This window comes from Taudactylus pleione, unplaced genomic scaffold (genome assembly GCF_031769625.1).
Source record: "Taudactylus pleione unplaced genomic scaffold, aTauple2 ptg000487l, whole genome shotgun sequence".
NCBI lineage: Eukaryota > Metazoa > Chordata > Amphibia > Anura > Myobatrachidae > Taudactylus > Taudactylus pleione.
Genome location: NW_028284889.1, coordinates 3,530,289 through 3,545,604, shown reverse-complemented (window position 1 = coordinate 3,545,604; position 15,316 = coordinate 3,530,289). Strand labels below are relative to the sequence as shown.

At 41.5% G+C, this 15,316-nt stretch overlaps 1 protein-coding gene across 1 annotated transcript in view; it reads right to left on the bottom strand.

Moving 5' to 3' along the window:
- TRIM37 (tripartite motif containing 37) overlaps positions 1-15,316 on the bottom strand; it is a 211,563-nt gene that overhangs the window by 20,532 nt on the left and 175,715 nt on the right. The window contains 4 exon segments of the mRNA XM_088449534.1: positions 7,934-8,083; positions 10,277-10,398; positions 10,617-10,785; positions 14,059-14,190. Coding sequence (XP_088305660.1) covers positions 7,934-8,083; positions 10,277-10,398; positions 10,617-10,785; positions 14,059-14,190 — 573 coding nt within the window.

The window sequence follows — 15,316 nt, the reverse complement described above, 5'->3', positions numbered from 1 at the left end:
ATCTGGGTGAGCACCCTTAAAAACAAGAGTGCTAAGCTCTGTGAAAGATGCGGGCTAAGGAAGGCTTCCTCGCTCCAAGCATCGTCCTGACCACAGAGCTAGAGAAACCTTTGGCTCTTAAGAGGGATAACTCAAGAGCCACGCTGACAACGACAGACAAGGTAGGTCCGAGTGCAGACAAGGACCCTGTGCTAACAGGTCCGGCTGTAGAGGAAGTGGAAAAGGAGTGTCTACAGAGATCAGTGAACCAGCGGTGCCTGGGCCAGGCTGCAGCTATCAGTATCACTGTGCCACCTTCCTGCTTGAATTTCCAGAGAACCCGTGGGCGGATAGAAATCTGAGGAAAAAGGTATGCGAGAATGAAATTCCATCGCACTTCGGGAGAATCCACGAAAGCTGCTCAGGGATCTCTGGTCTTGGACCCGTACCTAGGGACCTTGGGGTTGTGACGTAAGGCCATAAGGTCTACATCTGGTAGGCCCCATTTGTCTACCAGGAGTTGAAAGACATCCAGGTGTAGAGCCCATTCTCCAGTGTGTACATCCTTCCCAGTTGAGGACTCCAGGGATGAATACTGCAGAGTTTGCCGGAAGATAACGTTCGGCCCACATTAGGATTTGTGCTACTTCTTGCATGTCTGTCCGGCTTCACGTGCCTCCCTGATGGTTTTAGTAGGCAACTGTGGTCGCATTGTCGGACTGGATTTGGACCGGCCTGCCCTGGAGAAGGTGTTGCACCAAAGTGAGCGCTCTGTACACAGCTTGAAGCTCCAGAATGTTTATAGGCAGGTGACTTTCCCGAGTTGTCCATCTTCCCTGAAAGGTATGATGACCCGTCACGGCACACCATCCGCGAATGCTAGCATCCGTAGTTAGGATCTCCCACTCTGAGATCCAGAACGGGCGACCCTTGCCCAGATGAGACATCTGCAGCCACCATGAGGGAAAGCCGCACCTCCTGAGGGAGGAGGATCATCTGGGACCGGATCAGTTGATATTGGCAGTTCCAATGTGATAGAATCAGTTGTTGAAAAGGCCTGGAGTGGAACTGGGCGTATCCCACCATATCGAAGGTGGATACCATGGACCCCAGGACCTGCATTGCTGAGTGAATGGATACTTTAAGATTGCAGAGCAGCTTGCGCACCCGCAATTGCAGTACCAAAATCTTGTCTGCTGGCAGAATGATCCTTTGTCCCTGAGAATCCAGTAGTGCACCCAGATGTACCATCCTCTGTGTTGGAGAGAGGAAGTACTTTTTACAATTGATGAGCCAACAGTGTGTTTGCAAGCAGGCAATGGTCAACTGGACATGGTGTTGTAAAACAGCCTGTGACTGTGACAAAATTAAGAGGTCATCTAGGAACGGCAGGATTCTGACTCCCTGATGCCTCAGGTAGGCTGTAATAACTGCCGTTATCTTGGTAAAGACCCAAGGAGCCATTGACAGACCAAATGGCAGTGCCTGAAACGGGAAATGTTGCTGCAGAACAGCGAAGTCTAGAAATTTTTGGTGGGATGGCGTAATAGGCACATGCAGATACGCATCCTGAATGTCCAGGGAAACCATAAAATCTCCAAGTTCCATTGCCAGAATGATATGAGAGGTTGCAGCGTGATCTCTGAGGGGGTCTGCATGATTTATGGGTGGTGTGCTGTTAGGGGAGAGTGCGATCTGTGAGGGGGAGGCAGTGCGATCTGTGAGGGGGAGGCAGTGCGATCTGTGAGGGGGAGGCAGTGCGATCTGTGAGGGGGGACTGCATGGGTCAGTGTGACCTGTAAAGGAGGGACGGTGTGTGGCGGCAGTGTGATCAGTAAGGGGGGGGTGGGAGGGGATGGTGTGTGGGGGCAGTGTGATCGGTAAGGGGGGGTGGGGACTGTGTGATTTATGATCTGTGATGGAGGCAGCTGTGTGGGGCAGTGTGATCCATAAGGGGGACTGTATGGGGACTGCATGATCTGTGAGAGGGGACTGTGTGTGGGGGCAGTGTGATCTGTAATGGGGGCCTGTGTGGGTGATGTGATCTGTGAAGGGGGCAGTGTAATCTAAAAGGGGAGGGGACTGTGTGTGAGGGCAGTGTGATCTGTGAGGGTGGTTGCTGTCTTAGGGGGCGGTGTGATCTGTGAGGGGGCAGTGCGGTCTTTGAGGGGAGTCTGATTTATGAGGGGGTAGCGTTCTTTATAATGGGTGTGCTGTATTTGGGGCAGTGTGATCTGTAAGGGGGGGTGTGTGATCTGTGAAGGAAGGGCAGTGCAATCTGTGAGAGAGGGGCAATGTGAACTGTAAGAGGGGCCTGTATGGTTTGAGAGAGAGGTGGGCAGTGTGATCTATAAGGGGGACCTGTGTGAAGGATGTGATCTGTGAGGTGGGGGCAGTGTTATCTGTGAGGGAGGGAGGCAGTGTGATCTGTAATGGGGGTGATGTATGAGGAGGGGCAGTGTGCTCTGTGAGGGGGAAGTGTGTGGGAGCAGAGTGATTTGTGAGGGGGGCAGCGTGTTTGTGAGGCTATGGGGTCAGTGAATTGGGGGTGGGCATAGGAAATTATCGTCCAGGGCTCCACTTGGTCTAGAACCAGCCCTGGTCCTACAAGCTGTACTATCGGTAGTACTATACCCCCTGAGATATTTAGCTAAATGTATCCCTCTGCCTCGTTCACTTTTGCACATTACTGGACTTGCCCAGTGATTGGTTCATAATCACCTGTATAATTTGAGACAATATACAGCATGATCCCTGAATATTTCTTTTATGCTATTCATCCCAAGATATAAGTAAACTATCTACATGCAAAACTAGCCTAATTATATTGGTTGCTGCAAGAAGTCTTATTGCAAAACATGGTAAAAGTCCACTTCGTACTCCTTTATTTGCCCTAAAGGACAGACCTCTACCCCCTCTTTCCCACCCTAGCAATCTGGACAAACCCATGTGCAATGCAGGACTGCATCTTCCCTTCTTCAGTCAAAAAGCCTCCCCCCCATTATGGCACATTTGGCCCATGCCTTTCTTCCGAATGCTCTGCATCCTCTTCTCATACCTCCATTTTATAACACACATGCTTAACTGTTTCCCTTTCCTGCTAATCCTCCCACCCACCCCCATCTCCACATAGAGAAAATATACAGGTTGAGTCTCTTATATCCAATTATTCCGAAATACGGAATTTTTTGAGCATGACTGAAATAGTTTTTTGATGGTTCAATGTGCACAAACTTTGTTTAATGCACAACATTATTAAAAATACAGAATAAAATTACCTTCAGGCTGTGTGTATAAGGTGTATATAAAACAAATACATTTTGTGTTTAGATTTGGGTCCCATTCCCAAGATATTTCACTATGGTATGCACATATTCCAAAATACGGAATATTCCGATATGCAAAATACCCCTGATCCCTTTTTGATATTGGAAACTCAACCTGTATATGGATTTCAACCACAAACGCTTGTTCCCCCTAGCCACATGGAGTCCATGAAATAGCTTTTGGTCTCTGTGCTGCCTCTCTGACTAATGCCCTCCTTCCCCGGTCTGTGAGTTTTGGTGGGGGGCCCTCTCTTGGCAGGTTTGTTGTGGTACCATGTTCTTTCCATTTGATGATGATGGTGCTCCGGGGGATCATCAAAGATTTGGATATTTTTTTATAACCCAACCCAGAATTGTACTGCTCAACAACTTTGTCCCTGACTTGTTTGGAGAGCTCCTTGGTCTTCATGGTGTGATGCCTCTTGCTTAGTGGTGTTGCAGCCTCTGGGGCCTTTCAGAAAAGGTGTGTTTATGCTGACAGATCACGTAACACTTAGATTTCACACAGGTGGACTTCATTTCACTAATTATGTGACTTCTGAAGGTAATTGGTTGCACCAGAACTTTTGAGGGGCTTCATAGCATAGGGGGTGATTACATATGCACATGCCAATTTTCAGAATTTTATTTATAAAGATTCTTTTTTTATATATATTTTTCTCATTTCACTTCACCAAATTAGATTATTTTGTGCAGATCCATCACATAAAATTCAGATAAAAAAAATAAAATAAATTACAGGTTGTAACATAACTGGGGGCGATTCAATTCAACGCGAATTGAATAGTGCCGATAGCGAGCTCCCGGAGCTATTCAATTCAGTGCGCTGTGTGGTCGGAGATGTCACACCTAGAATCAACTCCAGACCTTTTACCTGCTTAATTGATAATGAAATAATGAGGGAATAGCCCACACCTGTCCATGAAATAGCTTTTGAGTTGATAGTCCCATTACTTTTGGCCCTTAAAAAGTGGGAGGCACATATAGAAACCGTGAAAATTCTGTCAATGTCCCAATATTTATGCACCTGACTGTAAATGTCTCCAAAGCAATCAAGTTTTATAAAAGCATTGTAAACTACAGCTTAACATTATTTTAGTTGTGGTAATGGAGAGGAAGTAAAAAAGGGACAGATACATGAACAAGAAAAATAGGTGAAAAAAAAATATTTCAACAACAGAATACCCGGTAACAGGGCCATCCTGAGAGAAATAGGCAAATAACAGTTTTGTTGAGTTTGAAAGTGAAGGGGTCTACATAGTATGGCTCCATCACATTGTATTATTTCCATCACAGAGGTGATAGATATGGTGACTCAAAAGAGAATGAGCAATGGGAATGCTTTGAAGTTTGGAATGGGAGTAGAGTAGTTTTTCCCAAAATTTCTTGAATCACGCTGCCTTAGAGCAGTGGTCGGGGAACAGGGGTAAATTACCACACACGGGGTAAAAATGAATTTCCTGGGGGTAATGGACGGACAGCCGGGCATGCATATGAACCATTCTATAATATGGAATGATTCATATGCATGCCCGGCTGTGCCGCAGGGAGGCTCTAAGCCGTACGCCCACTGAGATGATATTACCAGCGGGCGCCCGGCTCCTTCCCTGCAGCGCCGCGTTAGCCGGAGGCTGGAGTTCTCTACTGAACTCCAGCTTCCGGCTCTCTCCATGCGCACTATGGGAGAGACGTCATGATGTCTCTCCCATAGTTCAGAGGAGCAGCCGGGCGGACAGAACGGTGGAGGATGCAGATGCAGGGATTAAGGTGTATTTTTGGTTTTTTTTGTACAAGCGGCACTACAGGGGCATTATATGGGGGCACTACTACAGGGGCACAACTATAGGGGGTACTACTACAGGGGCATAACTATGGGGGCACTACTATATGATTTCCTTCCTTTCAAATCAAGGGGGTAACGCCGTTTTTTCACGGCGCCCTATGCCAAAAGTTTCTTATTGAGAAATTCAGCAAAGAATATTAAATTAAATACATTATTTCTTTCTTTCTGTCATCTAATCCTGTGGTGTAAGACAGGGTTGCACTTCTGTTTGTCCATGTATTTTATGATAGGCAAAACCAGTTCTGGTAGCTACCAATCACACTGAACACATCTTTTATTTGGTCCTGGACAGCCAACCCATTACACCCCCTACAAGTGCCCCCAAGGCACCCCAGGGTGACACAGCACCCAGTTTGGGAACCACTGGGTACAGCCAACCAAGGATCAGGATCCATAGTAAGTTTGGAAAGTGAACTTCACTTTAATTCCCCACCTTAATAGAAATTATGTTTTTAACAATACATCCACCATAAAAAGGACAAGTATTTCCTATGTGATCACAGACGAAAAAGCAGAGTGGGGGTAAAGCAAACATATTGGTTTCAGCAGTGTTTTGCAGGACTGAGACACCAGTCATTCATATAACATATAACCATAATCTTTTAAATGAATTAAGAATTTGGCTACTGGACCAAACTATGGTTTCCATTTTGCAATGGAAGTGTTGCTTAAACCAAGCATAAGTAAAGTTATTTACAGAGAGACTCAAAGGCAGTCTCTGGATTATTACAGGATTAGGAACAGTCAGACAGCAATGTGAACCAACTGTCTATAAGGAAAGAGCTCCTGGATGGGAGACACCTATTTTCCCCCTGGTATTTCAAAAATATAGTAAGATAGCAAATTGGAAGAGATAGCCAATTTGTAAGATGACTTCAAAATTGCCAATTCGTATTCCTGGAGTGAAATAAGAGATGCAGGAATCTAGATCCCTCAGGGATCTGGAGTGTTTTTCAAACTGCTCTCCATGTTCAGTGTAAATGTTAGTACAGGGTCCATTGTAGTAGGTAAGAACAGAAGTAGAGAGAGAAGCCAAAGAACTGAATCTGCAGTGCTGGACTATAGTAAGGCATTCTCAACACTGACCCCATCATCAGGATGTGATAAAGCAGTTTACACAACTTCACCTCCATAATTTTATCATATCCAGGAACCTATGGATACTAAATTTGCATGTACAGAAATTTCTTGGAGGCTCTACTCTAGCAGATGGATTATTCCAGAGCAAAGTCAGTACATGATATTGTAAATAGGTTACACCAGAGTTGGAGAAGGGAATAGTTAAAGCTTAAAACAAATATAAGATACTTCCTAAGAAGTCCATCTTTGAGAAATCGATGCAATGGATTTGTGAAAATGGATATGTATACAGGAAATCTGCAGTCAAGTTTGGCAATCTGCTCAGCACCCTACTATCATACTCTGCGGTAGCAGAGAATGCATCACGGCCATCTTAGGCCTTTAGCAGTGAATTTTCTTTTTCAAAAGCAGTTTGCTTTAGTCATGGTGCATTTGTCTTTCCCTTTTTTGTCAAAATTGACTTATAAAGCAAAGTTTTGCAAATGGACTGGCAAGCCTGAATCTATCCCCCCCCCCCTAAATGAAAGGATTTTTTTTTTTTCATTAAACCTACCTCTGTATTTCATATTGCTACAAGGCAGAATTTGCTGTTCTGCTTTTATTAAACCCAACACATGGGACAAATAGAATAACTGCAGGTAGGACTCCAGAGATCCAGAAACCAACCATTTGGAATTCTGTATGTATCCATAAAGAACGGAACAGTGGGTGGAAGTCACCTACTTTTCCAAACAGCATAGGGGAATTTGGTGAATTCACAAGCAGTAGAGCTTGAGATTAACTTCTACCTAGTGCAGAATTCTTGTACCTTGCTAACCTAAGATGAAAAAAAATTATTTGATCTGGATGTCAGGAAGCTCCGGGCATGAGCTACGGAACAACTCATTCTTCTGGTAATTACAGTTTGAGAAAGACAGGTAAAAAAATAAATGAATTAAAAAATCTATATAACGTGTAAGAATTAAGGACCGACCTGATGAGGTTCAACTTGATGTGGTAGGTGGGCATACATTTAGGTCAAACATGTAGTAGGGGCCTGATTCAGATGGACGCTAATGCGATTGCAGCTGTGATTTCATAAGCAAAGTCGCACCGAAAATATGTTAATAGTTCCAAAGCCAACCCGAGCATAAGGACCCCACTGCTGCCTTCTCGTATGCGTATGACGTCGCTTACCTGCGTAAATATCGGTTGTATCAACGCACATCGTGCGGCCATCTTGCCCTTGCAGCAGGTTTGACCGGCCGCAGACTAGGTAGCTCTTCTGACACGCAGAGAGCTCTTATTCTGTGTAGGAGATCGCAGGGCTAATTTATGTACGCCCATGTAACAGCGTTTAAACTGTCAAGACACACCTGCATTTTCCTGACCATCCCCCATTACCTCCCCCAAACGCTGGCAACCTGTCACTCACTTTGCAAGGTATTCCTCTGTGCATCCGTAATTGCAATGCGCTCTCGGCGCCTGTGCAGTGCGGCTTATACGTATGCGCAATGGCAAACAATCGCTCGATCTGCGTCTGTAATCGCCATGTGTCCATCTCTGAATCAGGCCCTAAGAATCTTATTTATACTCCATGTGAATTGTTAGAGTTTATTGTAAAGGTTTTGATTATCAGTATTCTTAGTGCTTAGAGTGTGCACCTGCATTTTCTTTTTTCTGTATAAAAATCTCTAATAATTCAGCGAACACAATATATTCTCACCTTCAGCAGAAGGCTGTGACGTGAACGTGTCATTGAAGCCATCACAGGTAATGCTTTCTTCCTGCTCTTCGTTTTCAGTATCGCACTCAATGTCACTGTCACTACTCATTCCTGGCAAAATGTGAAGGACGTGCTTGGAACACACAGCAGCTATCAGTGTAAGATGAGAACAGATTACAGTATACAAATATCCAACGAAAACACAGAATATCATTTGTGATAAAAACACAAATAAAAACAGTATTTTACTTAATCAACCCAAACACGTGTGTGTGTGTGTGTGTGTGTGTGATACATTGTGAAGAAATGCATGACTAGTTCTAGCACTGAAAATGTTAATGCACTATGCTTGGAAATTAGACTAAATAGTACAGTAGAACATCACGCAGCAGTGACTAAGCGTGAAAAACGTCTCTTATACCAAGTCACTGAAAGACCTTCTCTAAATGCCAACACCTACACACTTTTCACATGCTGCAGATAGGGATGGATGCTGGCACCTTAATATAAGTTCTGTATTACAAGGCATCAGTCATTGAAATTTAAATGAGTGCAGGGGTGGAAGAATGCAGAGATATACCAAGAAATAAATAAAACACACTTTGTATTAAAGATCGCTTACAAAAATCATCAAGACTTTTGTAGCTAACACAGCTAGCAAACAATAGATGTAGTTGGCAATTGTTTTCAAAATTGCCTACTGAGTAAGCTTTGTGATTCAGATGATACCAATTATTTGCCAGCATTTTGGGCTTTAAGATAAGTGCACAACACATGGAGGAAAAAAAAAAAGATTATGCAATGAATATTTCAGTAACAATATTCATATAGTAAGTTCTGACAAACACAATTTTCATTTCTCTCAGAAATGTTGTGTAACACACACGTACATAAAGCAGCATATTTTGATACATTGCTTCAAATATGGATATGTACTCCATTACATATGATACTGAACAATTTGTACAATGCCAACAAGAAAAAGAGAACATGAAAACAAAATACACTGCGTTGCAAGGTATATATTTCAGTATTAGGGTTTCCATATAGTTAAGAAGGAGAACAGGACAAGAATAAAAAGGATCACAGTTGGGAGTGCATAGGGAAACAGGGAAGGGAGGTACCACACCAAGAGTAAAAACCTATCTCACTCCCTCAGTCTAATAATTAGGGGTAGTGGGAGATTCTAGACAGAATGGCAGCTCAGGAATCAACACAGGATTGATAAATACAGTAATATTTGCCAGGATATGATATATACATTGTTTCATGAGATCGCATAGTTCACTGAAGCCACCCAATGGAACAGTTTTGCAGTCTTGGGGGTAAATACACTACAGCTTCTAATGCAGACAAGTGGAGGTGTTGCCCATAGCAACCAAACAGTTTCTAGCTAACATTTGTCTACTGCATTCTAGAAAATGATAGTGATGTTGCCAATCAGATTCTATCAGTTTTAGAAGCTTTAGTAAATCTACCCCTTGGGAGTCCAGTGACCTTCTGGTAAGAATAACACTCTCACATTGAATTATGTGGGTAGGGAAATTTCTGAACTTGACCAGTGTACCATAACCCATACCTCTTCTATATTTGCATCCTGGGAATACTAGACAATACACTTATCCTCAAATTGTTCCACTGTTATATAGGTTATGGGTAATGTTGAAAATCTGCTTAAATGTAAAGATTATGTGGATAAATTTACATCATCTAGACATCCTCTTTTCAAGGGAAAGGAATGCTGAAGGTATTCTCAAGATGAAATTCATTCCAGAAAACCCCCTGGCAGACATGAATGCACATTTGCAGTGCTGTCTTCACTAAGGAGCAAATATGGGCTGTAGTCAGGGTTGTTCAAATAAAGAACAAAAAAGTTTTTAAACTATGATTCTTTAAGAATGTCTCTTGATACTTACATAGGCCTAGAATAATAAGACACTTGGACACACAAAGATTCAGTGATTCAATATGGTTAACATGACTATATTTTGGTATAACTATTGAGTGTAAAATAAACTCTTCTCAAATAAAGAAATTGGTCTACTTAATATATTTAAAAGTGCATAGCTACCATTGCCACATGTGATCTTTTCCATTACCCTCATTCTTTCTTTTTCAGCCAATACTGAATCTTACCATGGTTTTAAACCACATGAAAAAACACTAAAATGCTCACAAATGCTTGTTCTACTGTACAAGTCACAATAATAATAATAATAATAATAGTAGTAGTAGTAATAATAATAATTTATTATTAGTACTAATAATAATAAAAACTAGCTGCATAATTTCAACAAACTGGGGCAGAATCCATGATATAATTAAAAAGGAGGTGTATTTTACCTTCATCATGGTAAGGTAAAGCTTCATTGGATATCAGAGAGTTAATTTCCCCTGCTTCTTGGTCACTATCCAAGCTTCCAGTCTGCACAGCATCTTTTCCACCCCAGCCTTTAGCATTTGACCTTGACACAAGAAGATTTAAAATGTAAAAAAGAAACCCAACTGACTATAGCATCAAATGTTTCTTTTTTTCTGATAAGAAGCCTACACTTAAATTGCTGCAGTACAAACAAGCAAGAAAACAATGGTTAGTATCGAATGCGTTATTTAAGCATGGTGATTCCTCCAAGTTTCCATTACATACTCTTGGCAACGTACCACAAAAAGAAAGGTGACTTACCCCAAGGTGACTATTTTTCTGGTCTTTTCCATGCACATTGCTTGTATCTCAGCAGTGAGGAGGTCAGATTGCCGTTCATCTGCTTTTGAGCTAGAGGGTGCCTCAGGACTCCCATTATTTAGAGACCTAGGTGATCCATGCCTACTGCCACTTTTGGTGCCATTACAACCTTAGGAAAACCAAAACAACCTTTGATAAATATTTCACAAGCGATATGGTGTGTACTTAATAATGCCGAAATTAAATGAGAATAAAATGTTCAAAATGTATTTTCTTCTTCTCCTGACAAATGAAAGAACAGAAAGCGTTCCATGCTTGGGACATGTTTGGGAGATTATGAGCAGATTCAATTTCAGAATCTCCAGGGTTTAGACAAAAGAGGAGATTAAATACGAAAGCCATGACTTGCCAAACTGTACAGACCAATAACTACACACACATGTCCATTAGATTTCTATACTAACAGATCAGATCACTTTCCCTCCTCACATTCACATCTCTTCAACAGTCATAGGCATGGCAGTTTATTACTAAGCATCGGGTTCTAAACCCAGAGCTTCCGATTGCGTTTATGCAATGCTTTTACTAGCAAAACACAGCTAGTTAATGCATTGCCCTTTTATATATGGTCATAAACATGATCGGAAATGGCGGGTTTTAGAACCTGACGTGTAGTAAATAAACCCCCTTTGACTCTAAGGTTCCTGAGAAACAGAGTGTATATGCAAAAACAGTGCCAAAATCCACAACTTACAAAAAAAAGATTAAAGCAGCTATTCCTCTGTCGACGTTGTATGTATGTATTTTTTCTGGGTGCAACAGACGATCGTATTGCACTTTGATCTTTTTTGTTTTATTTTTGAGTCTTGCCCCTTTTCAACCCCTGCACGAAGCATTCTCAGCAAAGAGGATATCCGCTCGCCATAGTACGTGAGCAGAGAAGGTTCAGACAAAGTGCACAGCGAACTTCAATGCATGTGTGAACAATCTTAAGACCAGGATTGTATACCTTCCCTGTCATACAGAAATTACTGGCTATACCCTGGGCCTGAATAGAAGGGGAGGGGGTGGAACTTGGGTACTTACTAGCTGGCATCGGGATCTCCTTTTGTCAGACTTCTCGTGTCGGGATTTGAACTGGCAGATAAACATCTGCCGGTATTGCATACCGATTCCGTAAAAAAATATTTGTTTTATAGCCTGAATGGAAAAGATTACTTCTATTTTGCATTGTTTCTGCTTCCCCTGGTCTGTTTCCCAAGTTTCTCCTTTCTTCCCATATGAAGGACATTTTTTACAAAAGATGACAAAGACTACATATGTGATATTAGAATATATATTTGCTATGTTCATCACACTGTTACATCCACAGCATATTTTACTAATGTCATCTTAAATTAGAAAAAGCAATATACATTATACATGAAATTATCTACTGACAAAGCACCCATGTGTGTGAAACGCGTTGGGTGACCGGAGGCATCATCTCTACTAGAGAAATCGAGCAAATTTACCCAGAGCCGCAACATTATATCTACCTGGCGTCTGACGTCATTATCGGGTGCGCGGGCGCGAAGTATACTGGAGCAGACCCAGAGAAACAACACGGCACACTGCCAGGCTACTACACCACATCTACTAAAGCAAGGACCGGACGTGGTCTAGCGGTAAGTGAGGGATAGTTAGGGATAGCAGTGTGCTCAGTATACTATATGTGGGCCAACCGACTATTCTGCCAGCCCCGCTTCCACCACCTTCTCAACAAAAGAGCTTAAACATTTTATTTTAAAGTATATATATTTAATTCTTTCAATTTAAAAGAAAAAAAAGAAAAAAATTTTTGCATTATATTTTTTTATTGTTTTTATTTTTTTTTATATTTTTTATATTTTTATTTTTTTTTGCATTTGATTTTATTTCTCCTAACGCCTGTCTGATATAATTTACATATACTTTAGAAGTAGAAAACGGGCTGCTTTCCCTTTTTCTATAGCAGGAGTTCAACATGTATAAATTTAGGTTGGTCCCACCTAGGCTGATCTGGAGCACTTGGCCTAGCAGGGTACTTTCCTGGTGTGGAAGCCGGATTATTGGCTGAGACCAAATCTTTTAAACTAACATCTGGCGACGTCATTTTGCGTCGCCTCTGACTACGCCATTTTGCGTCGTCAGCACAATACCATCGGGTACGACGCTATACTTGGTTATTAGCTTCGTGCGTCAGCTTAACTACTGCATATAGTCCAATCAAAACCTATACGCACATCAGATAATACATATAAAATATACAAGATGCACAAAGCACAGTTGCGCTGTACATCAAAGCACAGATAAGTACAAAACACATAGACGCACAACGTATACTAGCGAATTTACACAATATTCTCACACCCACACATGCAATCACTTATACCAAGGTTCCCAAGCATTGAGGTTAATATTAGAGGTTTTAATAGCGAATACTTATGTTGTGAAATGTAATGTATATGATATTTAAGGTACTGAAACTAGTAGACATGTCATGTTTGGTACCATTCTAAACCACTGTTTATTCGCAGATCTCCGATTCTATCGGCAAGGAGATCGCATCATGCGTCCGCAAGTTCTGGATTATAGGAAATTAGTGGTTAGAATGTATATCTGTATGTAGTATATTTTGACTAGTTTAAAGTAAACCAGTTCTTCGGTGGGAAAACCACACAAAGAAACTTCTGAGGAGCTGTGACATACCCCTAGTGACACTGTATGAACTGACCTATGACCTGCATCGTACCAGAATGTCCAGGAGCAAGAACCAATGGAAATCTGTCAACTAGTTTCTTTGTTAGAGCTGAACTCTGTAAGGTATGTAACCGGAGTACTGATCATAGTATGCAGCCATTCTTCTTGGATGACCACAAGATTCTGAATTGATGACTAGATACTGGGACCAGTGCGCACGAGTATGTATCGGCTTTGTATTTACTTGCTTTTTGTGCTAATTGTCTAGATCACGGCGCGTTATACTTTTTCATTGAATAATATAACTTTTTGTGCTTTGGAACCACAATTGGATTGGAAAGCAATTATTTCTTATGCGACTTGCAGCGCTATATAGCAACATTTAGGTATAGAGATTAAGGGGTATCAATAGTGGTAATTGGGACCTATTACTACACCTGGAAGATGATCACACATAAGCCAATAGCAGTAATCTGTCTGGTGCACTGACCAACATTGACTGATCAGAATGATTTTCATAACTACTGGGCATGTTTCAGGGGAGACACACTGCGCTATTGGGTTTACTGCTTCATAGTACAACAAGTGGTCAATACAAGTAACATTTTAAAAAATCCTAGGTAAAATAGGGCATTAAACTCTTAATAATTACATAACAAAAAAAAAAAAAAAAAAAAGCAGGTGGCTAGTGTACATTTAAAATAAATGAGTAATCGATTACTTTCCAAAGGAGCTTGACACTCTCCTTTAACCCGATGTCCATCCCCACAGTCAACTGCTCGGCGTAGAGAAAGACTCCCTGCTCTTTCACCAGGTCGTGAATGCTTAGAGGAATTACATTTCTTGCTAGTTGCTGCAAACACATAAAAATTATTACGTTATTAGATATTATTGTACAAAAGCATGCCTGCGTATTTATATACAGTAGGCTGCATTTTCATGAAAACAAAAATGTATTACCCACTCTTACCTAGGAATTAAAGACAGCTTCTCATAGTGTAAAAAGGTTTCTCAAGTTTTATTGACACTTCAACAACAAATATATAATCACTATAGGTAAAAAGTTACTTTGTACCGCAAAAGGCCTATAGAGAAGGCACATAATCAAGCATGAGAGTTTGATGGTAAAGCCCTGGTATACCACCTTTTCCTTGAAAATGCGGACTCCTTCAGCAGAGCCTTGGAGCAGTAGTACTTTTTCCTCTTTTATTCCAACGCGTTTCAACTTTTGTAATTCTCAAGGTGTGAGAAAGACATAAGTCGAACCGCGTGTGGGTAAAGGAGGAATAGGTAATACTGTAACATACTGTAAAATGTGCTACTGCTCACTGACGCATATTGCTGCTATTTAGTCCATTCACTTGATGGAACAGTGGCTCCAATAAAAACCCATACCAGTGAAAAGTAATGTGATAGCTTATGATGTGGAATCCAAAGATATAGCAAAAATAAAATTGATAAAAAAGTAGTCCATAGGCTACAATGGCCAAAATCTAAGTTTTCCGGAGCTTGTTAAAAAGCCCCATATCACATTCCACAAAGTTACCTATGGAGACGGTGGTTCTTTAGGGTAAGAGTACTGTGTGCTACTTCAGATAGGGTCACAGTAAATGGGAGTGAAACTAAAAGTTGCCATAATGAGAAAGGTTACATTGTTGCAGGATTAATAGTTTAAAAAAATAGGCCTTTTAATCCGGTTACTAAATATTTGTTTTCTTCTAGTCCTTCTTTTCCACATATCTGGTTCTTGATCTTATATCTATACATCTTGTTAGTACTCTCACCAGTTCATATTTATCCTATTACAAAATATTGAGCCGCTGCTTACCGTACACTCCCAATTGTTCAAGTAAGCACTTCTTAACCTGGGTACACACCTGGCCGACCCACCGACCTATCTAACAATTGGTTAGTGCATGTACACTTACCAATCATACGGCCGATAGATCTGCGCAGACATCACAACTGCCCACCGAGTT